The sequence below is a fragment of the Ranitomeya imitator genome, chromosome 3 (genome assembly GCF_032444005.1).
Source record: "Ranitomeya imitator isolate aRanImi1 chromosome 3, aRanImi1.pri, whole genome shotgun sequence".
Classification (NCBI taxonomy): domain Eukaryota; kingdom Metazoa; phylum Chordata; class Amphibia; order Anura; family Dendrobatidae; genus Ranitomeya; species Ranitomeya imitator.
Genome location: NC_091284.1, coordinates 325734336 through 325751530, shown reverse-complemented (window position 1 = coordinate 325751530; position 17195 = coordinate 325734336). Strand labels below are relative to the sequence as shown.

General features: G+C 47.0%; 1 protein-coding gene across 9 annotated transcripts in view; it reads right to left on the bottom strand.

Moving 5' to 3' along the window:
* Positions 1-17195, bottom strand: part of SCMH1 (Scm polycomb group protein homolog 1) — a 205345-nt gene that overhangs the window by 90989 nt on the left and 97161 nt on the right. For all 9 annotated transcript variants that reach the window (XM_069756690.1, XM_069756683.1, XM_069756685.1 and 6 more), the window contains one exon: positions 1979-2213. In XM_069756690.1, coding sequence (XP_069612791.1) covers positions 1979-2213 — 235 coding nt within the window. The remainder of the gene's footprint in view (positions 1-1978; positions 2214-17195) is intronic.

The following is a 17195-nucleotide window of genomic DNA, read 5'->3' as shown; positions in this document are numbered from 1 at the left end:
AATTTTACCACTATCATGAAGTACAATATGTCTCGAGAACACAATGTCAGAATCCCCAAGATCCGTTGAAGCGTTCCAGAGTTATAACCTCATAAAGGGACAGTGGTCAGAATTGTAAAAAAATGGCCTGGTCATTAACGTGCAAACCACCCTTGGGGGTAAAGGGGTTAAACAGCTGGACTCTAATGGAGTAGAACCATCTGGAGGATCACAAGGAAATGGACTTAAATATGAGTGTCTGAGCAAAGAGTCTGAATACTTATCAGCATGTGATATTTCAGTTTTCCTTTTGTATTAAATTTGCAAACATTTCTACATTTCTGTTTTTTTTTCAGTCAAGATGGGGTGCAGAGTGTACATTAATGTTAAAAAATGAACTTTTTTGAATTTACCAAATGGCTGCAATGAAACAAAGAGTGAAAAATGTAAAGGGGTCTGAATACTTTCTGTACCCACTGTAAAGGTACCTTCACACATAACGATATTGTTAACGATATCGTTGCTATTTGTGACGTAGCAACGATATCGTTAATGAAATCGTTATGTGTGACAGGCAGCAGCGATCAGGCCCCTGCTGGGAGATCGTTGGTCGCTGAATAAAGTCCAGAACTTTATTTCGTCGCTGGACTCCTGCTGACATCGCTGGATCGGCGTGTGTGACACCGATCCAGCGATGTCTTCACTGGTAACCAGGGTAAACATCGGGTTACTAAGCGCAGGGCCGCGCTTAGTAACCCGATGTTTACCCTGGTTACCATGCTAAAAGTAAAAAAAACAAACACTACATACTTACCTACCGCCGTCTGTCCTCCAGCGCTGTGCTCTGCACTCCTCCTGTACTGGCTGTGAGCCGGAAAGCAGAGCGGTGACGTCACCGCTCTGCTTTCCGGCTCCCAGACAGTACAGGAGGAGAGCAGAGAAGCAGAGCGCAGCGCTGGAGGACAGACAGCGGTAGGTAAGTATCTAGTGTTTGTTTTTTTTTACTTTTAGCATGGTAACCAGGGTAAACATCGGGTTACTAAGCGCGGCCCTGCGCTTAGTTACCCGATGTTTACCCTGGTTACCGGCATCGTTGGTCGCTGGAGAGCGGTCTGTGTGATAGCTCTCCAGCGACCAAACAGCGACGCTGCAGCGATCCGGATCGTTGTCGGTATCGCTGCAGCGTCGCTTAATGTGAAGGGGCCTTTACATATAACTTTCTAAAGTCATTGAGTAAAACTGTTCATAGACATGAGATTCTTTTGTCACAGGTTCGGATAATCTTTGATGCTAATCTATGCTGAGCTTCTGCCTGCAGGGACATCAGAAGTTGGAGAGATAAGATGTCAACCCTCTGATTCAGTCCTTTCCATAAGCTAAGCATCTAGAGAGGTGAATGCCTGCTGCTTATCCTAGTTCCTACCAAAGGAATGATATGTCCCATCAGTATGGCAGCAATAAGAGGAGTTCTAACAATGTAAAAATGGCCATAGCTATCAGGAATACTAAATGCAGCATCCACGAATTGCAGCTGCCACAACAGCTACAGACGTACTTTCCTGGGTTGACAAGATATCCAAATGATTTATAAGTGGCATAATGATACCCAATCCTCCCCACTTCAATCACTTTTAGTACTACTGGGGAATTTATTAAGACAGGCATTTCATAAACCTAATCAGAAGAACCCTGAAGTAAGGTGCAGTAAATGTATTAATTATTATTTCTTAATATTTTGGCACATCCTTGTTGTCTGCTCACTGGACTATGAAATCCACATCAGATACTTTCAGTTACAATATTCGATAATTTTCTAGTGTACATTATAGTAAACTATAGTTGGCCATGCCCATTTATGTAAGGCCGCCAAACATTTTCAAAGAGCGAGGAATTCTGACATAGAGGGATGACAAATTTCCCTCCTAAGTATTTGGAGATGACAATGCTTCATGCCTTCACTGACTCATAGGTAGTTTTATGTATAGAATAAAAGGCATACCTAGGGGAGGCTGCAGCATGCCCCCACTCTTTTCACATGTGCCAATCGGTTGGATCTCGGATGAATCAACTAATCTCCAAAAATCATTTTTGTTGTCACTTCCATCAAGACGCAGTCTAAGTCTTGCTCCTGTCAGGCCTACCACAGAGGCGATGCAAGTAGAAGTTGTATTCCTTGGGTCCTGGGCTTCTAACTTCATTCCAATCATGTAATCATTGGACGGTGGAGAACAGGACTGGGAACAGACAAGCAAAAAAAAACAAAAAACAAGAAATCAATATATTAACATCTAAAAACGTGTTGCATTTATTGAGATACAATTCATTTTACATTGGATCTCCAATACTTTTCAGAGTATATTGTGCTACTTGTATTGTTCATGGTAAAGTACTAGATTCTTATGATCAGAAGCTACTTATTTTAATTATTTTTCCTCGAGGTGGCTTGTAAGAAGTGAGCATTAAGAAATTGATCTGTAGGTAAGTACCACTTAGTTTTTAGTACCTCTATTTCAGTGTTACTCATTTTGGTGTGATACCACATGGGTAACAAAAGTCACTATATTGCATTTTAACCCCTTATCACTCCTTATAGCATTTTAATTTTTGCATTCAGAAGAAACGATAAACAAAGATGTGGGCGCTTCCACTCGATGGTACCTACAGTGGGTACGGAAAGTATTCAGACCCCTTTAAATTTTTCATCTGATAAATTCAAAAAAGTTCATTTCACATTAGTGTACACTCTGCACCCCATCTTGACTGAGAAAAAACAGAAATGTAGTAATTTTTGCAAATTTAATAAAAAAGAAAAACTGAAATATCACATGGTCATAAGATTTCAAACCCTCAGACACTCATATGTAAATCACATGCTGTCTATTTCCTTATGATCCTCCTTGAGATGGTTCTACTCCTTCATAGGAGTCTAGCTGTGTTTATGTGGCGCCCCAGGGGTCCGGGTGCCACAGCGGTATTGGCAGCCTCTCGGGGACGGTGATGAAATGCCTGAAAGCGATAAGGGATTCCCTTAACAGGTAACACTAGCATACAACACTTTCCTGACTCCAGGCCAGAAGGGGGAGCTCTAAACCAGGTTTCAGGGTAGCTTCCCTATATGTTCTGATCTGGAGGAGGAGTTAGTGGTCAATCTGTGTGAGACAGTGAAGGGAGAGGAAGCACAGGAGGAGAAAGAAACTGGGAGTGGAGCTGCGATTGAGCTCACCCTCGTGATTGAGCACAGGAAACCGGACACCAGAGTCCGAGGTTGTGTGGGAACTGTATGCCCCAAAGCAGAAACTGGAGGGCAGGGGATGGCAGGTCTCCTGGCCACAACTGACACCTAAAGGCACGGCAGCAGATTAGAGCCCTTAGTCACCAAGAGAGATGGACACCTGTAAAAAGGCTCAAGCTGCCTGCCATGCGGGTAGTGTTCCACCTGAGGGACAGATTGAGAGAAGGACTTGAGGAAAGCTAATGCATCAAGAACCCAGAATTCCATCCCACCTGGCCAGACGGATTCCGTACGGCTTCCAGGCTGCCCGGATTTCAAAGCTCACATGTATCCTGTGCTCCGGACTGCACTGTCAATTAAAAAGATAAAGAAGCTGCAAACCCAGTGTCCCCAAATTATTTCCAGCACCTCAACATCTACAACCCCTCAGACTGCCCTGGTAGCCCTGGGGCATCTGCTCCACCTGAGGGGAGCAAAACCATCTAAGCTGCATCACCATCTGCCTCAGCGGATCCCTTTAAGCAGCGTAGGTCGTAACAGGCCGAGTACCACAGGTGGCGTCACGAACTTTTCTACATAGACTTTATTTGTCACTACACTTCATCCCCTTTAATTAGACGCCCAGGGCCACGGACCAGGTCTCTGCTGCCGTGACATCCCTTTAAGTACAGTCGGACCCAGCCCGAGTACCCCAAGGTCCTAGCGGGTGGTCCATTTAATTAAACTAATAGGATTTGATTTGGAAAGGTACACACCGTCTATATAAAGACCTCACAGCTCACAGTGCATGTCAGACCAAATGAGAATCATGAGGTCAAAGGAACTGGCCAAGGAGCTCAGACACAGAATTGTGGCAAGGCACAGATCTGGGCAAGGTTACAACAGAATTTCTGCAGTACTCAAGGTTCCCAAGAGCATACTGACCTCCATAATCCTTAAATGGAAGAAGTTTGGGACCACCAGAAGTCTTCCTAGACCTGGCCATCCAGCCGAAGTGAGCAATCGTGGGAGAAGAGCCTTGGAGAGAGAGATAAAGAGAACCCCAAGATCACTGTGGCTGAGCTACAGAGATGCAGTAGGGAGATGGGAGAAGTTCCACAAAGTAAACTATCACTACATCCATCCACCAGTCAGGCCTTTATGGCAGAGTGGCCCAACAGAAGCCTCTCCTCAGTGCAAAACATGAAAGCCTGCATAGAGTTCGCTAAAACACATTAAAGACTCCCAGACACTGAGAAATAAGATTCTCTGGTCTGATGAGTCGAAGATAGACCTTTTGGGTGATAATTCTAAGCGGTATGTGTGGAGAAAACTAGGCACTGCTCATCACCTGCCCAATACAATTCTAACAGTGAAACATGGGGGTGGCAGCATCACGCTATGGAGGTGTTTTTCAGCTGCAGGGACAGGACGACTGGTTGTCATTGAAGGAAACATGAATACGGCCAACTACAGAGATATCCTGGATGAAAACCTCTTCCACAGTGCTCTGGACCTCAGACTTGGCCGAAGGTTCACCTTCCAACAAGACAATGACACAGCCTAAATAACAAAGGAGTGGCTTCGGGGGCGTGTCCTAGCTGGCCATGTGAGTGGAAGCAGGGAAGAGTGCTCCTGCTGCCATAAGGACAAAAATCCTGTTTTAACCCCGATTTTCGGGTAAACTCACCTAAATCCGGCTGGCTGAAGGTCCGGAGAGTGCAGCGGTGCGGAGCAGCAGGTCCGGAGTCGGCAGCAATGACCAGGAGGCGGCAGAAAGACGCTGGCACCAGCGATGCAGGAGCCAGCCAAGATGGCTCCGATGCTAGGGAGGACGCCGAGAAGGAGAACGCCGCATGTCAGCGGCGCATGAAGGTGGCCGCAAAGCTGCAGCAGTATGCCAGAGTGGAGGCTGCTGAGGAGGCAGAACCAGGATCTGGAGCTGGAGCTGACCAGGAGGAGGAGGAAGCAAGCAAGGCTGAGCAGCATGAGGTACAGAGTGGGAAGGAGAGAGGCAGCATGGCTGGGGCTAGTGGGGGACCTGGAGCCATATCACAGGGAGAGGAGCCGACTCTTAGAGATGTTATCACACTGATCTCTTCATGTCAGCAATCCCTGAACTCCTTGTCCCAGCAGATGCAGGAAGTTAAAGGGGACACGGCACAGATTAATGCGGCTCTGCAGAAAATGGACAAACGTATAGGAGTGGTGGAGGAGAGGGTGAGCACGGCAGAAGATCACATAGTTAAGCTACAAAAAGCTGAAAAGAAGTTCGCCCAAGCAATAGCCGAGCTCGCTGCCAAAAATGAGGATCTGGAAAATAGATCCAGAAGAAATAATATACGTATAGTGGGGCTGCCTGAAAAGACTGAGGGGAGAAATCCCACTGAGTTTGTGGAGAACTGGCTGCTGGAGAAGATTGGGAACACAGTGTTGACAAACGTCTTTGCTGTTGAACGGGCTCATAGGGTCCTGCCGCAGCCCCCTGCCCCAGGAGCAAATCCCCGTACCATGCTTGCTAAAATACTCAATTACAGAGACAGAGACATTATCCTTAGAAAGGCTAGAGAGATGGAGGATCTGACGGCTGGAGGTCAGAAAATCGCCATTTATCCGGATTATTCCGCTGCGGTTCAGAAACAGCGGATGAAGTTTACTGGAGTCAAGCGGCGACCGAGGGAGCTGGGAGTGCAGTACTCAGTGATTTTTCCCGCCAAGCTGAGACTGGTGGCTTTTAATAAGACCCACTTTTTCTTGACACCGGAGGACGCTACCCAGTGGCTTGATACTCATGAGAAAAAACTTAAGGGAATGGGCGACTGACATTTCGGCAAGATCCAGTTGTGATTTGTTTTCTCTGTCGATGGAGGAGAGTTCTGCGCTCATTAGCAATGGTTAAAGAGTTGAGCAACTGTTGGGGGTTTTGCTGGGCCATATTGAAGGAATGGCCGGAGGGGACAGTACCAACTACTAAGTACGGGGGAGGAGGGTTATGCTGGGTACTGTGAACTGGTTTGGTACTTTTTCTATATGTTAATATAAGTTGAAATGTTAAGATACAATAAAGTGAAAGTTGGGGGGGAAATTGTGATTGCTATGGCAGCGGGACACGAATGGAGAGGGTTAAGTAAGGGAGAGTGTTCGCAGTGGGCAGTGGAGCCCCACTCTTGATGAGAGGAAGAATGCGTTATATTGGGGGGGTTAGGGGGTAAGTTGGGAGGGGGCAGGGGGGGTGGGAGGGTTGGGGCAGCTCATACTTGGGAAATTGGATACTTTAAGAAATGATGAGCCACATGATGGAAGATTGTATTAAAATATTGAGTTGGTCTGGCGGATAAAACACGGCGGGCGGCAAGTCTGCAGTATGTCCGAGAACAGAAGGTCTCAATGATATGTCTGCTGGAGACACATTTAGTGCGGGAGAGGGTGAACATATTGAATAGGCGCTGGATACAGAGGGCGTATCATTCTACTTTCTCGACGTACTCTAGGGGTGTGTCTGTGTTAATACCTGCGGGGGTGCAGTATGAGGAGGTAATGGTAAAAGAGGATGTCGATGGTCAGTATGTGGTGGTGAAATGTAAAATGAATGGAGTATTGGTATGTATAGTGGCAATGTATATTCCGCCCCCATACTCAAGCAAGATGATAAGAGAGGTGCTGGAGAGGGTAGAGCGCTGGGGACCGTTACCATTACTAATTATCGGCGACCTTAATAATATATGTGATGACTTTTGGGATAAGAACAAAAACCCCCAGAATAGGACGGCGGGACATATCACTACGTTTGGGACTTATGTCGGGGAAGTGGGCATGGTTGATTTATGGAGAGTTAGGCATATCGGGGAAAGGGCGTATTCATGCTACTCACCAGCTCATGGTACGCTGTCTAGGATTGATCTGGCACTGGGTAACCGATTACTAGATACGATGGTAAGGGACGTGAGATATTTACCTAGGGCTCTCTCAGACCATAGTCCAGTTGAAGTGGAATTTCGATCAGTGGGGACACGGAACGGGAGCAGAAGGGAGTGGAAAATTCACCCTAATTGGCTACACAGTATAGACTTGGAGAAGATTAAGAAGGAATTGGTGGAATTTTTTGAGATAAATGAGGGTAGCGTAGATGTGCTTACTGTGTGGGAAACCATGAAAGCGTACTTGAGAGGGCTGTTGTTTAGGGATATTAGCAGGTGTAAGCGGAAATCGAGAGAGGCAGAGAGGCTGGCGATAGATGGGCTGAGGGTGGCTGAAGATGAGATGGTAATAATGGGTACTTTGGAGGCTGGGAGGAGGTTAAAGGCAGCTCAAAGCCAGCTAGAGGCGGTCTTGCTGAGTAAGGCTGAAAGGAAGAGGGAATTCATGAATTTGGCCTATTACCAGGAGGGTGAATCAGTGGGTCATTTGCTGTCGCTGGTGGCATCTGCCCAGAGAAATACTTCCTTTGTTCACTCTTTGGTGACTGGGAGTGGTGTTGCTGTTTCTGAGACTTCAGAGATTTTGGAGACTTTTGCAGATTTTTACGCAGACTTATACTCCTCTCGGGTAGATGGGTCAATGGAGGACACGGTGGCATTCCTTGAGGAGTTGGAGCTCCCGAGGCTGAGTGACACAGCTAGGGAGGATTTGGAGGCTCCCATTACGGAGGAGGAACTGGGACGGGCATTGCAGTCGATGGCTAATGGGAAGGCGCCTGGCGTAGACGGATTTCCTGCCGAAATTTATAAAAGCTTGGGGGAAGTGTTGATCCCTAAATTGAAGGCGGTCTTGGAAGAGGCTACGAATGGTGGAAGGCTACCGGCATCTATGCGGGAGGCCACAATAGTGGTGATTCCAAAGGAGGGGAAAGACCCGACACAGCCGAATTCATATCGGCCAATTTCTTTGCTTACTATCGACGTTAAACTCCTGGCTAAGGTGTTGGCGATGAGGTTGACAAGTGTTATTTCTGGCCTGATACACTCAGACCAGTCTGGCTTTATGCCTGATAGGTCAACTGCGATTAATCTACGAAGGCTGTATATGAACTTGCAACTCAAAGCCGATAACTGTGGCCAGAGAGTTATTGCATCTTTAGACGCTCACAAGGCGTTCGATAGTGTGGAGTGGGGGTATCTCTGGCAGGTGTTGCGAAGAATGGGGTTTGGACCGCAGTTCATATCATGGATTCAATTAATGTACTCGATGCCGATGGCCAGGGTTAGGGTAAACGGGGAGTTGTCACGGACCATACAATTGGCTAGAGGGACGAGACAGGGGTGTCCGCTTTCCCCCCTTTTGTTTGCTCTGGCGGTGGAACCACTGGCCGCTACGCTTCGACAGTCTGATGAGATGACGGGGTTTAAATATGGGGTGATTGAAGAAAGGGTGGCGTTGTATGCGGATGATATTTTGTTGTTTCTGGCTGACCCGGTTGCATCCTTGGAGGGAGCCATTGGGATTATTGAACGATTCGGATCAGTGTCGGGACTTAGGATAAATTGGAGTAAGTCTATCTTGTTTAAGGTGGACGATGTGGATGGGGAGCCATTGGAGGACGGGCGACTGGAGGTGACGAGTAAATTTAAGTACCTGGGAATATGGGTATCTATGCCGGTCACTGACTATATACATGAGAATCTGACTCCAATCTTGGGTGCCCTCAAGGCAAAAGCGGATGCATGGCTTAAGCTACATTTGTCTGTGGTAGGCAGGGTGAATCTTATCAAAATGATTCTGATGCCGAAAATATTGTATATTCTTCACAATGCGCCGGTTTGGATACCACGTGGGAAATTTAGACAGATCAACTCTCTGTTTAGGAATCTGATTTGGGGGAGGCAGCATCCGCGTATCAAACTGGAGACACTTCAGCGACCCAAGGATGATGGGGGTCTGGCATTGCCTAACCCTGAGTTGTACTTTCTTGCAGCCCAGAGTCAGCATTTAAGGGGCTGGGCGCATGAAGGGTCATCTGGGGCAGTACAGCGGTTGATGGAGGTGGTGACAAAAAAAAGGCCAGTGGTGCAATGTTTGGAGGATGGATCCTTGGAGAGTTTGGGGAAGCTATATCCGACTTTGCTGTTGATACGCAAGCTATGGAGTAGATTGAGGCACATACGTGGGATCACGGACTTGACTAGATACTCGCCGCTATGGCATAATAACAATCTGAAAGAATTTGAGGCATTGGGGGTACTGATAGAGTGGTTGGGCAAAGGGATTCAGTATGTGTATCAAATAATTGAACAAGGTGAACTGAAATCATTTTCCCAATTGCAGGCGGAATTTGGTCTTGGGTCTGCAGGGGAGTATCAATATTTGCGGATGAGGCATGCTTTTGGAGCTCAGAGTAGGAACGGAGGTATTAGGATTCAAAGGGATATAGTACTGGAGTATGTGTGTAATGATGGGACAACTGGAGGAGTCATATCCACTCTGTACAGGGATCTGTTGCACACTTTTCTATTGGGGTTTCCAATAATGGCAAGAGCTAAATGGGAAAGGGATTTGGGCCCAATAGATAACGAGACTTGGGAGTCGGTGTTGGAATGGATCCCAAGACTGTCGCTGAGTGAACCGTATAGACTGTCACAGCTCTATGTGATACACAGGGTTTATAGGTCTCCGATGGTGCTATATAAGGCAGCATTGCGTAATGACTCTGAATGTCCGAGGTGTAAGTCTACGGATGCAGACATTTTCCATATGATGTGGACATGTCCGAGGTTGGCTGCCTTCTGGGTGGTAGTTTTGAGTCGTATGGAAGGTGCGTATGGATGCACGGTGCCAAGGGATCCAGTTGTCTGTTTGTTGGGATGCGTGGATGAGATTGGAGTGGATAAACACCTAAAGATAGCTATAGCCAGATTGTTGTATATGGCTAGGAAGGTGATAGCTAGAAACTGGATTAGGGAAGAGCCGCCGTCAAGAGGAGAGTTCCTCCAGTATGTGAAACAGGGCCTGACACTGGAAAAGGGGATTTATAGGAAGAGAGGGAAAACTGAAACGTTCAATAAAATGTGGTCTCCATGGATTGCTATGGGATAGTAATGTGAAGTGTGGCTTATACGAATGGTTGAGGGATTAGATACTCTATTGTTTTAATGATGGTAGTAATTAACAAGATGAGCTGCTTTGTGGGGTGGGGGTGGGGGGCTTTGGGATCGAAGGGGGCTGTTTGAAGGGGGAGGGGGGGGGGAAATACTCTATATTGAAAATGTAAATGTAACATGTTAATTGCCTTGTTATTCTTAATAAAAATTTATTTGAATAAAAAAAAACAAAGGAGTGGCTTCAGAACAACTCTGTGACCATTCTTGACTGGCCCAGCCAGAGCCCTAACCTAAGCCCAATTGAGCATCTCTGGAGAGACTTGAAAATGGCTGTCCACCAACGTTCACCATCCAACCTGACGGAACTGGAGAGTATCTGTAAGGAAAAATGGCAGAGGATCCCCAAATGTGAAATACATCATTCCCACGAAGACTCATGGCTGTACTAGCTCAAAAGGGTGCTTCTACTCAATACTGAGCAAAGGGTCTGAATATTTATGGCCATGTAATATTTCAGTTTTTCTTTTTTAATCAATTTGCACCTCATCTTGACTGAAAAAAACAAATGTAGTAATTTTTGCAGAGTGTACATTAATGAGAAAAAATTGTACTTTTTTGAATTCACCAAATGGCTGCAATGAAACAGAGTGGAAAATTTAAAGGGGTATGAATACTTTCCATACCCACTGTAGGTTCCAAAAATATGTGATTGGTAAAAAGTATTTTATTTTAAAAAAAAATACAAAATAAATACAAAATAAATTTAAAAAAAACAATAAAAATCAGCAAAAGCGCTAAAAATCTGAGACTTGATAAATGTACCCTATTTTATTACAATTCTGTTGGTGTTTAATATTTCACGTGGAATTATTTTTCTGTTGTTTTTGACATGTGATTGTGGATTTTCTGCAGCATTTCTGCTGATGCTTGTGTGTGGCAATTCATTACCACTCACTGATACAAGTACATGAGTGGATGTGGAATCGGGGAGGCAAATGTATTAATTAGTCCACCCTCTCAATACTAGTGCAAGCTATAAATAGGTTCCATGTATCATAGGAAAAATACACCTGAAGAAGGCTGGACAGCAGAAACGCATTGTGTTTTAATATTGTATTTTATTATTCACTAGCATCCCAGTATGTACGGTAATCATCCATGGCAACCATGTTGGTGGCAAACTACCATCAAGAATCAGCACTGGATATTCGTCCAGCAACATTTTCTTCTCACCTTATTCTGGACATAATGTCTAATACTAAACTTACATAGCGCTCCCTTATTTCACCAATTTCCCTAGGTAACATATTGTAGCAAATTTTTGCATAGAGGAATATTTTACTCTGAAACGTTCTGGCATTTCAGAGAAAAGATAGTTTAAAAAGCAGTCTGGGAAATATAAGGAGAGACCTGACTAGTCTGACGTGGCTCCTTATCCTCATTAGTGTGTACATAGGGGAGAACTGCTTAGTCGGATGTGGCTCCCTACCATCTCCAGTATGTACATAGGAGACCTGACTAGTCTGATGTTGATCCCTACCCTCTCCAGTGTGTACATAGGGAGAGACCTGACCAGTCTGATGTGGCTTCTTATCCTCATCAGTGTGTACATAGGGAGAGACCTGACCAGTCTGATGTGGCTTCTTATCCTCGTCAGTGCGTACATAGGGAGAGACCTGACCAGTCTGATGTGGCTTCTTATCCTCGTCAGTGCGTACATAGGGAGAGACCTGACCAGTCTGATGTGGCTTCTTATCCTCGCCAGTGTGTACATAGGAAGAGACCTGACTAGTCTGATGTAGCTCCCTACCCTCTCCAGTGTGTACATAGTGAGAGACCTGCCTAGTCTGATGTTGAGCTCTACCCGTCTCTCCAGTGTACACTATAGGCCAGGGTCACACTTGCAAGTGCCGCGCGAGTCTCTCGCATCAATACCCGGCACTGTCAGTCTGATGTGGCTTCTTACCCTCTCCAGTGTGTACATAGTGATGGACTTGACTAGTTTGATGTGGATTCCTACTCTCTCCAGTATGAACATAGTGAGAGACCTAACTAGTTTGATGTGGCTCCCTACCCTCTCCAGTGTGTACATAGGGAGAGACCTGACCAGTCTGATGTGGCTCCCTACCCTTTCCAGTCTGTACATAGGGAGAGACTGGACCTGTCTGATGTGACTCTCTACTCTCTCCGGTGTGTAAGTAGGGAGGTGGACCAAGCTGACGGTCCCTCCTGCATGTTGGGGCCGGAACTGTCGGGACTGTCACCATTATTCCGGGAGTGGGGGTAGAGATTTCTGACCGGAGAAGGCCAAGACACCTGACTGGTGGATGCGGGTTCAACTTAAATAGCGATGTGCTCGGGAAGATGGGGCTTTTGGTGGGGAACCAGCGTGTGAGCAGAAAGAAGGTTGACTCCCTCTCAACCTATCCACGCCAGCTAACCGTGCCATCTTACCCGGCTAGCAAATCCATCCTGACTGACGACACACAGCACAGAGAGACCCCCGCACCGTACAGTGACAAGTACGGACTGCATAGCATCGTTCTGCTGACCACCGCAGAGGCACCGCTCAGCCATAGCCCTGCGGTGCCCACTCAGAACCGGCCTACTCCTGTGGCCGTGAACGCTGGACTGCGTACTTCTTCTGCGGCCTTGTCTGCTGAACTGTTTGTTTCGTCCACTGTGCCGCGGACCTACACATCTACAACATCTCGTGCACGTACCAGGAGACCACGTGCCAAAGGACCCGGAGGATTCACTATTGCGAGGAGACAGCGGATCGCCTTTCTGCGGGACCGGATTGGAGACATCTCGCGCCGCCTGCAGCGCCACCGAGGGATCTTCCAGCCACCTTCTACCAAGGCCCAGAAACTGATAAGTTAGGCTAATTTCACACTAGCGTCGTTTGGCCTCCGTCGCAATGCGTCGTTTTGGAGAAAAACGCATCCTGCAAAGTTGCCCGCAGGATCCGTTTTTTTTCCATAGACTTTCATTAGCGACGCATTGCGACGGACTGTCGGCACAAAAAAACGCTACATGTAATGTTTTTTTGTGCGTCGTGTCCGCCATTTCCGACCGCGCATGGGCGGCCGGAACTCCGCCCCCTCCTCCACGGACCTTACAATGGGGCAGCGGATGCATTGAAAAACTGCATCCGCTGCCCCAGTTGTGCTTTTACTTTTTACTTTTACTTTTTACTTTTTTACAGCATGCGTTGGTACGTCGGCCCGTACCGACGCTAGTGTGAAAGTAGCCTTAAACTGTTACCTTTATAATAGTACCCCCCTGCTTGACCTACTATTGTTTTATATAAATTACCAAATTACCTCTTAACTGTTGCTCTGCCTCCTGTGTGTCACTGCATCCTACGCACATGCTAACATCCTACGCTTGGCATAGTCGGCAGGATGCAGTCCAATAACACACAGGTGGCAGACCAAGCAGTTGGTGTTGGCTCCAGGACCAGCATTTCACTGGGGGTACCATATATACTCGAGTATAAGCCGAGAATTTCAGCCCAATTTTTTAGGCTGAAGTTGTCCCTCTCTGCTTATACTCAAGTCATACCCAGGGGTCGGCAGGGTAGGGGGAGTGTTGTGAATTCAGCTTTTGGGCTCCCTCCGGTGGTTGTAGAGGGTAATGCAGTTGTGCCTGGATTGCAGGAGTGGACATGTGTATCTACTAATTGCAGGACTGACTGGGGTATATAGCTTTGCAGGATCCTTTAGTCAGTGCCAGTTGTCCATTGTTCTTGAAGGATTCACTTCTCTGCTGGTCTCTCCAGTTTGCTGTTTTTTTCTACAAAGATAAGTCCTGGCTTTGTTTTTGCTGTCCACCTGCAGTGGACCTTATAGTTCTGTGCATTTTCATGTTTTTGTCTTGTCCAGCTTGGTCTGTGAAGGATTTATTGCAGCCTAGCTATTTCTCTGGAGATGCAGATATACCCCCCATGTCTTTAGTCAGATGTGGTGATCCGTATTTTCTGCGGTGGATATTTTCTAGTGTTTTTGTACTGACCGCATAGTACTCTGTTCTATTCTTTCTTTTAGCTAGTATGGCCTCGTATGCTAAAATCTGATTTCATATCTGCGTATGTTTTTTCCCTTTCCTCTCACAGTCAATATTTGTGGGGGGCTATCTATCCTTTGGGGATTTTCTCTGATAGGTTTCCTGTTTCTGTCTTTAGGGGTAGTTAGATCTTAGGCTGTGCCGAGGGGTCTAGGGAGCGATAGGTAGCCCCCACGGCTACTTTTAGTTGCGCTGCTAGGTTCAGGATGTGCGGTCAGTACAGGGACCACCTTCTCCAGAGTCCGTCTCATGCTGCTCCAAGGCCACCAGATCATAACAGGGGAGCAGCAGCTGTGTTATAATACTCACCTGCTCCTGGCACGGTCCCTGCACATCCCTGGTTCTTCGAGTGCCTGCAGCTTCTCCCTGTAGTGAGCGGTCACATGGTACCGCTCATTACAGTAATGAATATCGACCCGACTCCACTCCCATAGGGGTGGAGCCGCATATTCATCACTGTAATGAGCGGTATCATGTGACCGCTCACTACAGGAAGAAGCTGCCGGCGCCGGAGAACCAGGGACTGCGCGATATTCAACTGTTCCCCGTTCCACCGTCGGCGCCGCTGCATCTTCCCCGTCCTCTGCAGTGACGCTCAGGTCAGAGGGCGCGGTGACACGATTAGTGTGCGCACCGCCCTCTGCCTGAGTGTCAGTGCAGAGGACGGGGAAGACACAGCGGCGGCCGTCGGTGGAACGGGGGACAGATGAATATAGCAAGTGCCGGGGGCCTGAGAGGTGGGTATGTCATTTTTTTTTTTAATCGCAGCAATAGCATATGGTGCAAATGTCTGTATGAAACATCTTATGGGGCCATAATCAGCATTATATGGGGCAAATATCTGTATGGAGCATCTTATGGGGCCATGTGCAGCATTATATGGGGCAAATATCTGTATGGGGCCATGTACAGCATTATATGGGGCAAATATCTCTATGGGGCCATGTGCAGCATTATATGGGGCAAATATCTCTATGGAGCATCTTATGGGGCCATGTGCAGCATTATGTGGGGCAAATATCTCTATGGAGCATCTTATGGGGCCATAATCAGCATTTGTGGAGCATTAAACGGGGCAAATGTGTCTATGGAGCATCTTATGGGGCCATAATCCGCATTTGTGCAGCATTGTATGGAGCAAATGTCTGTATGAAGCATCTTATGGGGTCATAATGAACATTTGTGCAGCATTATATGGGGCATCTACTATATAATTGTCTAAGGGTCACTTCCGTCTTTCTGTCTGTCTGTAACGGAAATCCCAAGTTGCTGATTGGTCACGGCAAAACAGCCACGACGGGCACAGTCCAGCTGCTTACTCCCCGCAGTCAGTGCTCGCTCCATACTCCCCTCCAATCAGCGCTCACACAGGGTTAATGGCAGCGCTAACGGACCGCGTTATGCCGCGGTGTAACGCACTCGTTAACGCTGCTATTAACCCTGTGTGACCAACTTTTTACTATTGATGCTGCCTATGCAACATCAATAGTAAAAAGATCTAATGTTAACAATAATAAAAAAATAAAATAAGTTATATACTCACCGTCCGTCGGCCCCTCAGATCCAGAACAGGCCTTCCCGATCCTCGCGACGCTCCTGTGAACGCTCCATGCATTGCGATCTTGCGAGATGATGATGACGTAGCGATCTCGCAAGACCGCAATGCACTCTTGAGACCGCAGCGCGCGAGGAGCATCGGTAAACGCTTCGCCTGGATCCGGGGACCAACGGAAGGTGAGTATATAACTATTTTTTATTTTAATTCTTTTTTTTTTAACAGGGATATGATGCCCACATTGCTATATACTACGTGGGTTGTGCAATATACTGCGTGGGCTGTGCAATACACTGCGTGGGCTGTGCAATACACTGCGTGGGCTGTGCAATACACTGCGTGGGCTGTGCAATACACTGCGTGGGCTGTGCAATACACTGCGTGGGCTGTGCAATACACTGCGTGGGCTGTGCAATACACTGCGTGAGCTGTTGTGAATTCTGTGATCGAACTCCCTCCTGTGGTCATGAATGGTACTTCGGCGAGTTCTGTCCATGGACTCCCTCTGGTGGCTGTTAGTGGAGCTGCTGCTTCTGAGGTTCCTTCCACAGGTGACGTAGTTTATTCTTTGGCTGGCTGCTCTATTTAACTCCACTCAGATCGTTACTCCATGCCAGCTGTCAATGTTCTTGTACTGGTTCAGTTGCTCTTGGATCTTTCTGTGACCTGTCTACTCCAGCAGAAGCTAAGTCCCTGCTAGTTATTTATTTGTTCATTGTTTCCTTGTCCAGCTTGCCATCATGATTTTGCCTTGCTAGCTGGAAGCTCTGGGATGCAGAGTAGCACCTCCGCACCGTGAGTCGGTGCGGAGGTCTTTTTGCACACTCTGCGTGGTCTTTTTGTAGTTTTTGTGCTGACCGCAAAGATACCTTTCCTATCCTCAGTCTGTTTAGTAAGTCTGGCCTTCCATTGCTGAAACCTGTTTCATTTCTGTGTTTGTGACTTTCATCTTAACTCACAGTCAATATATGTGGGGGCTGCCTTTTCCTTTGGGGAATTTCTCTGAGGCAAGGTAGGCTTTATTTTCTATCTTTAGGACTAGTTAGCTCTTAGGCTGTGAAGAGGCGTCTAGGCAGTGTTAGGTACGCTCCACGGCTATTTCTAGTTGTGTGATAGGATTAGGGGTTGCGGTCAGCAGAGTTCCCACTTCCCAGAGCTTGTCCTGTGTGAGTTTAACCATCAGGTCATTCCGGGTGCTCCTAACCACCAGGTCCATAACAGTGAGCTGTGCAATGTACTGCGTGAGCTGTGCAATATACTGCATGGGCTGTGCAATATACTGCGTGGGCTGTGCAATATACTGCGTGGGCTGTGCTATATTCTCCTTGGGCTGTGCAATGTACTACGT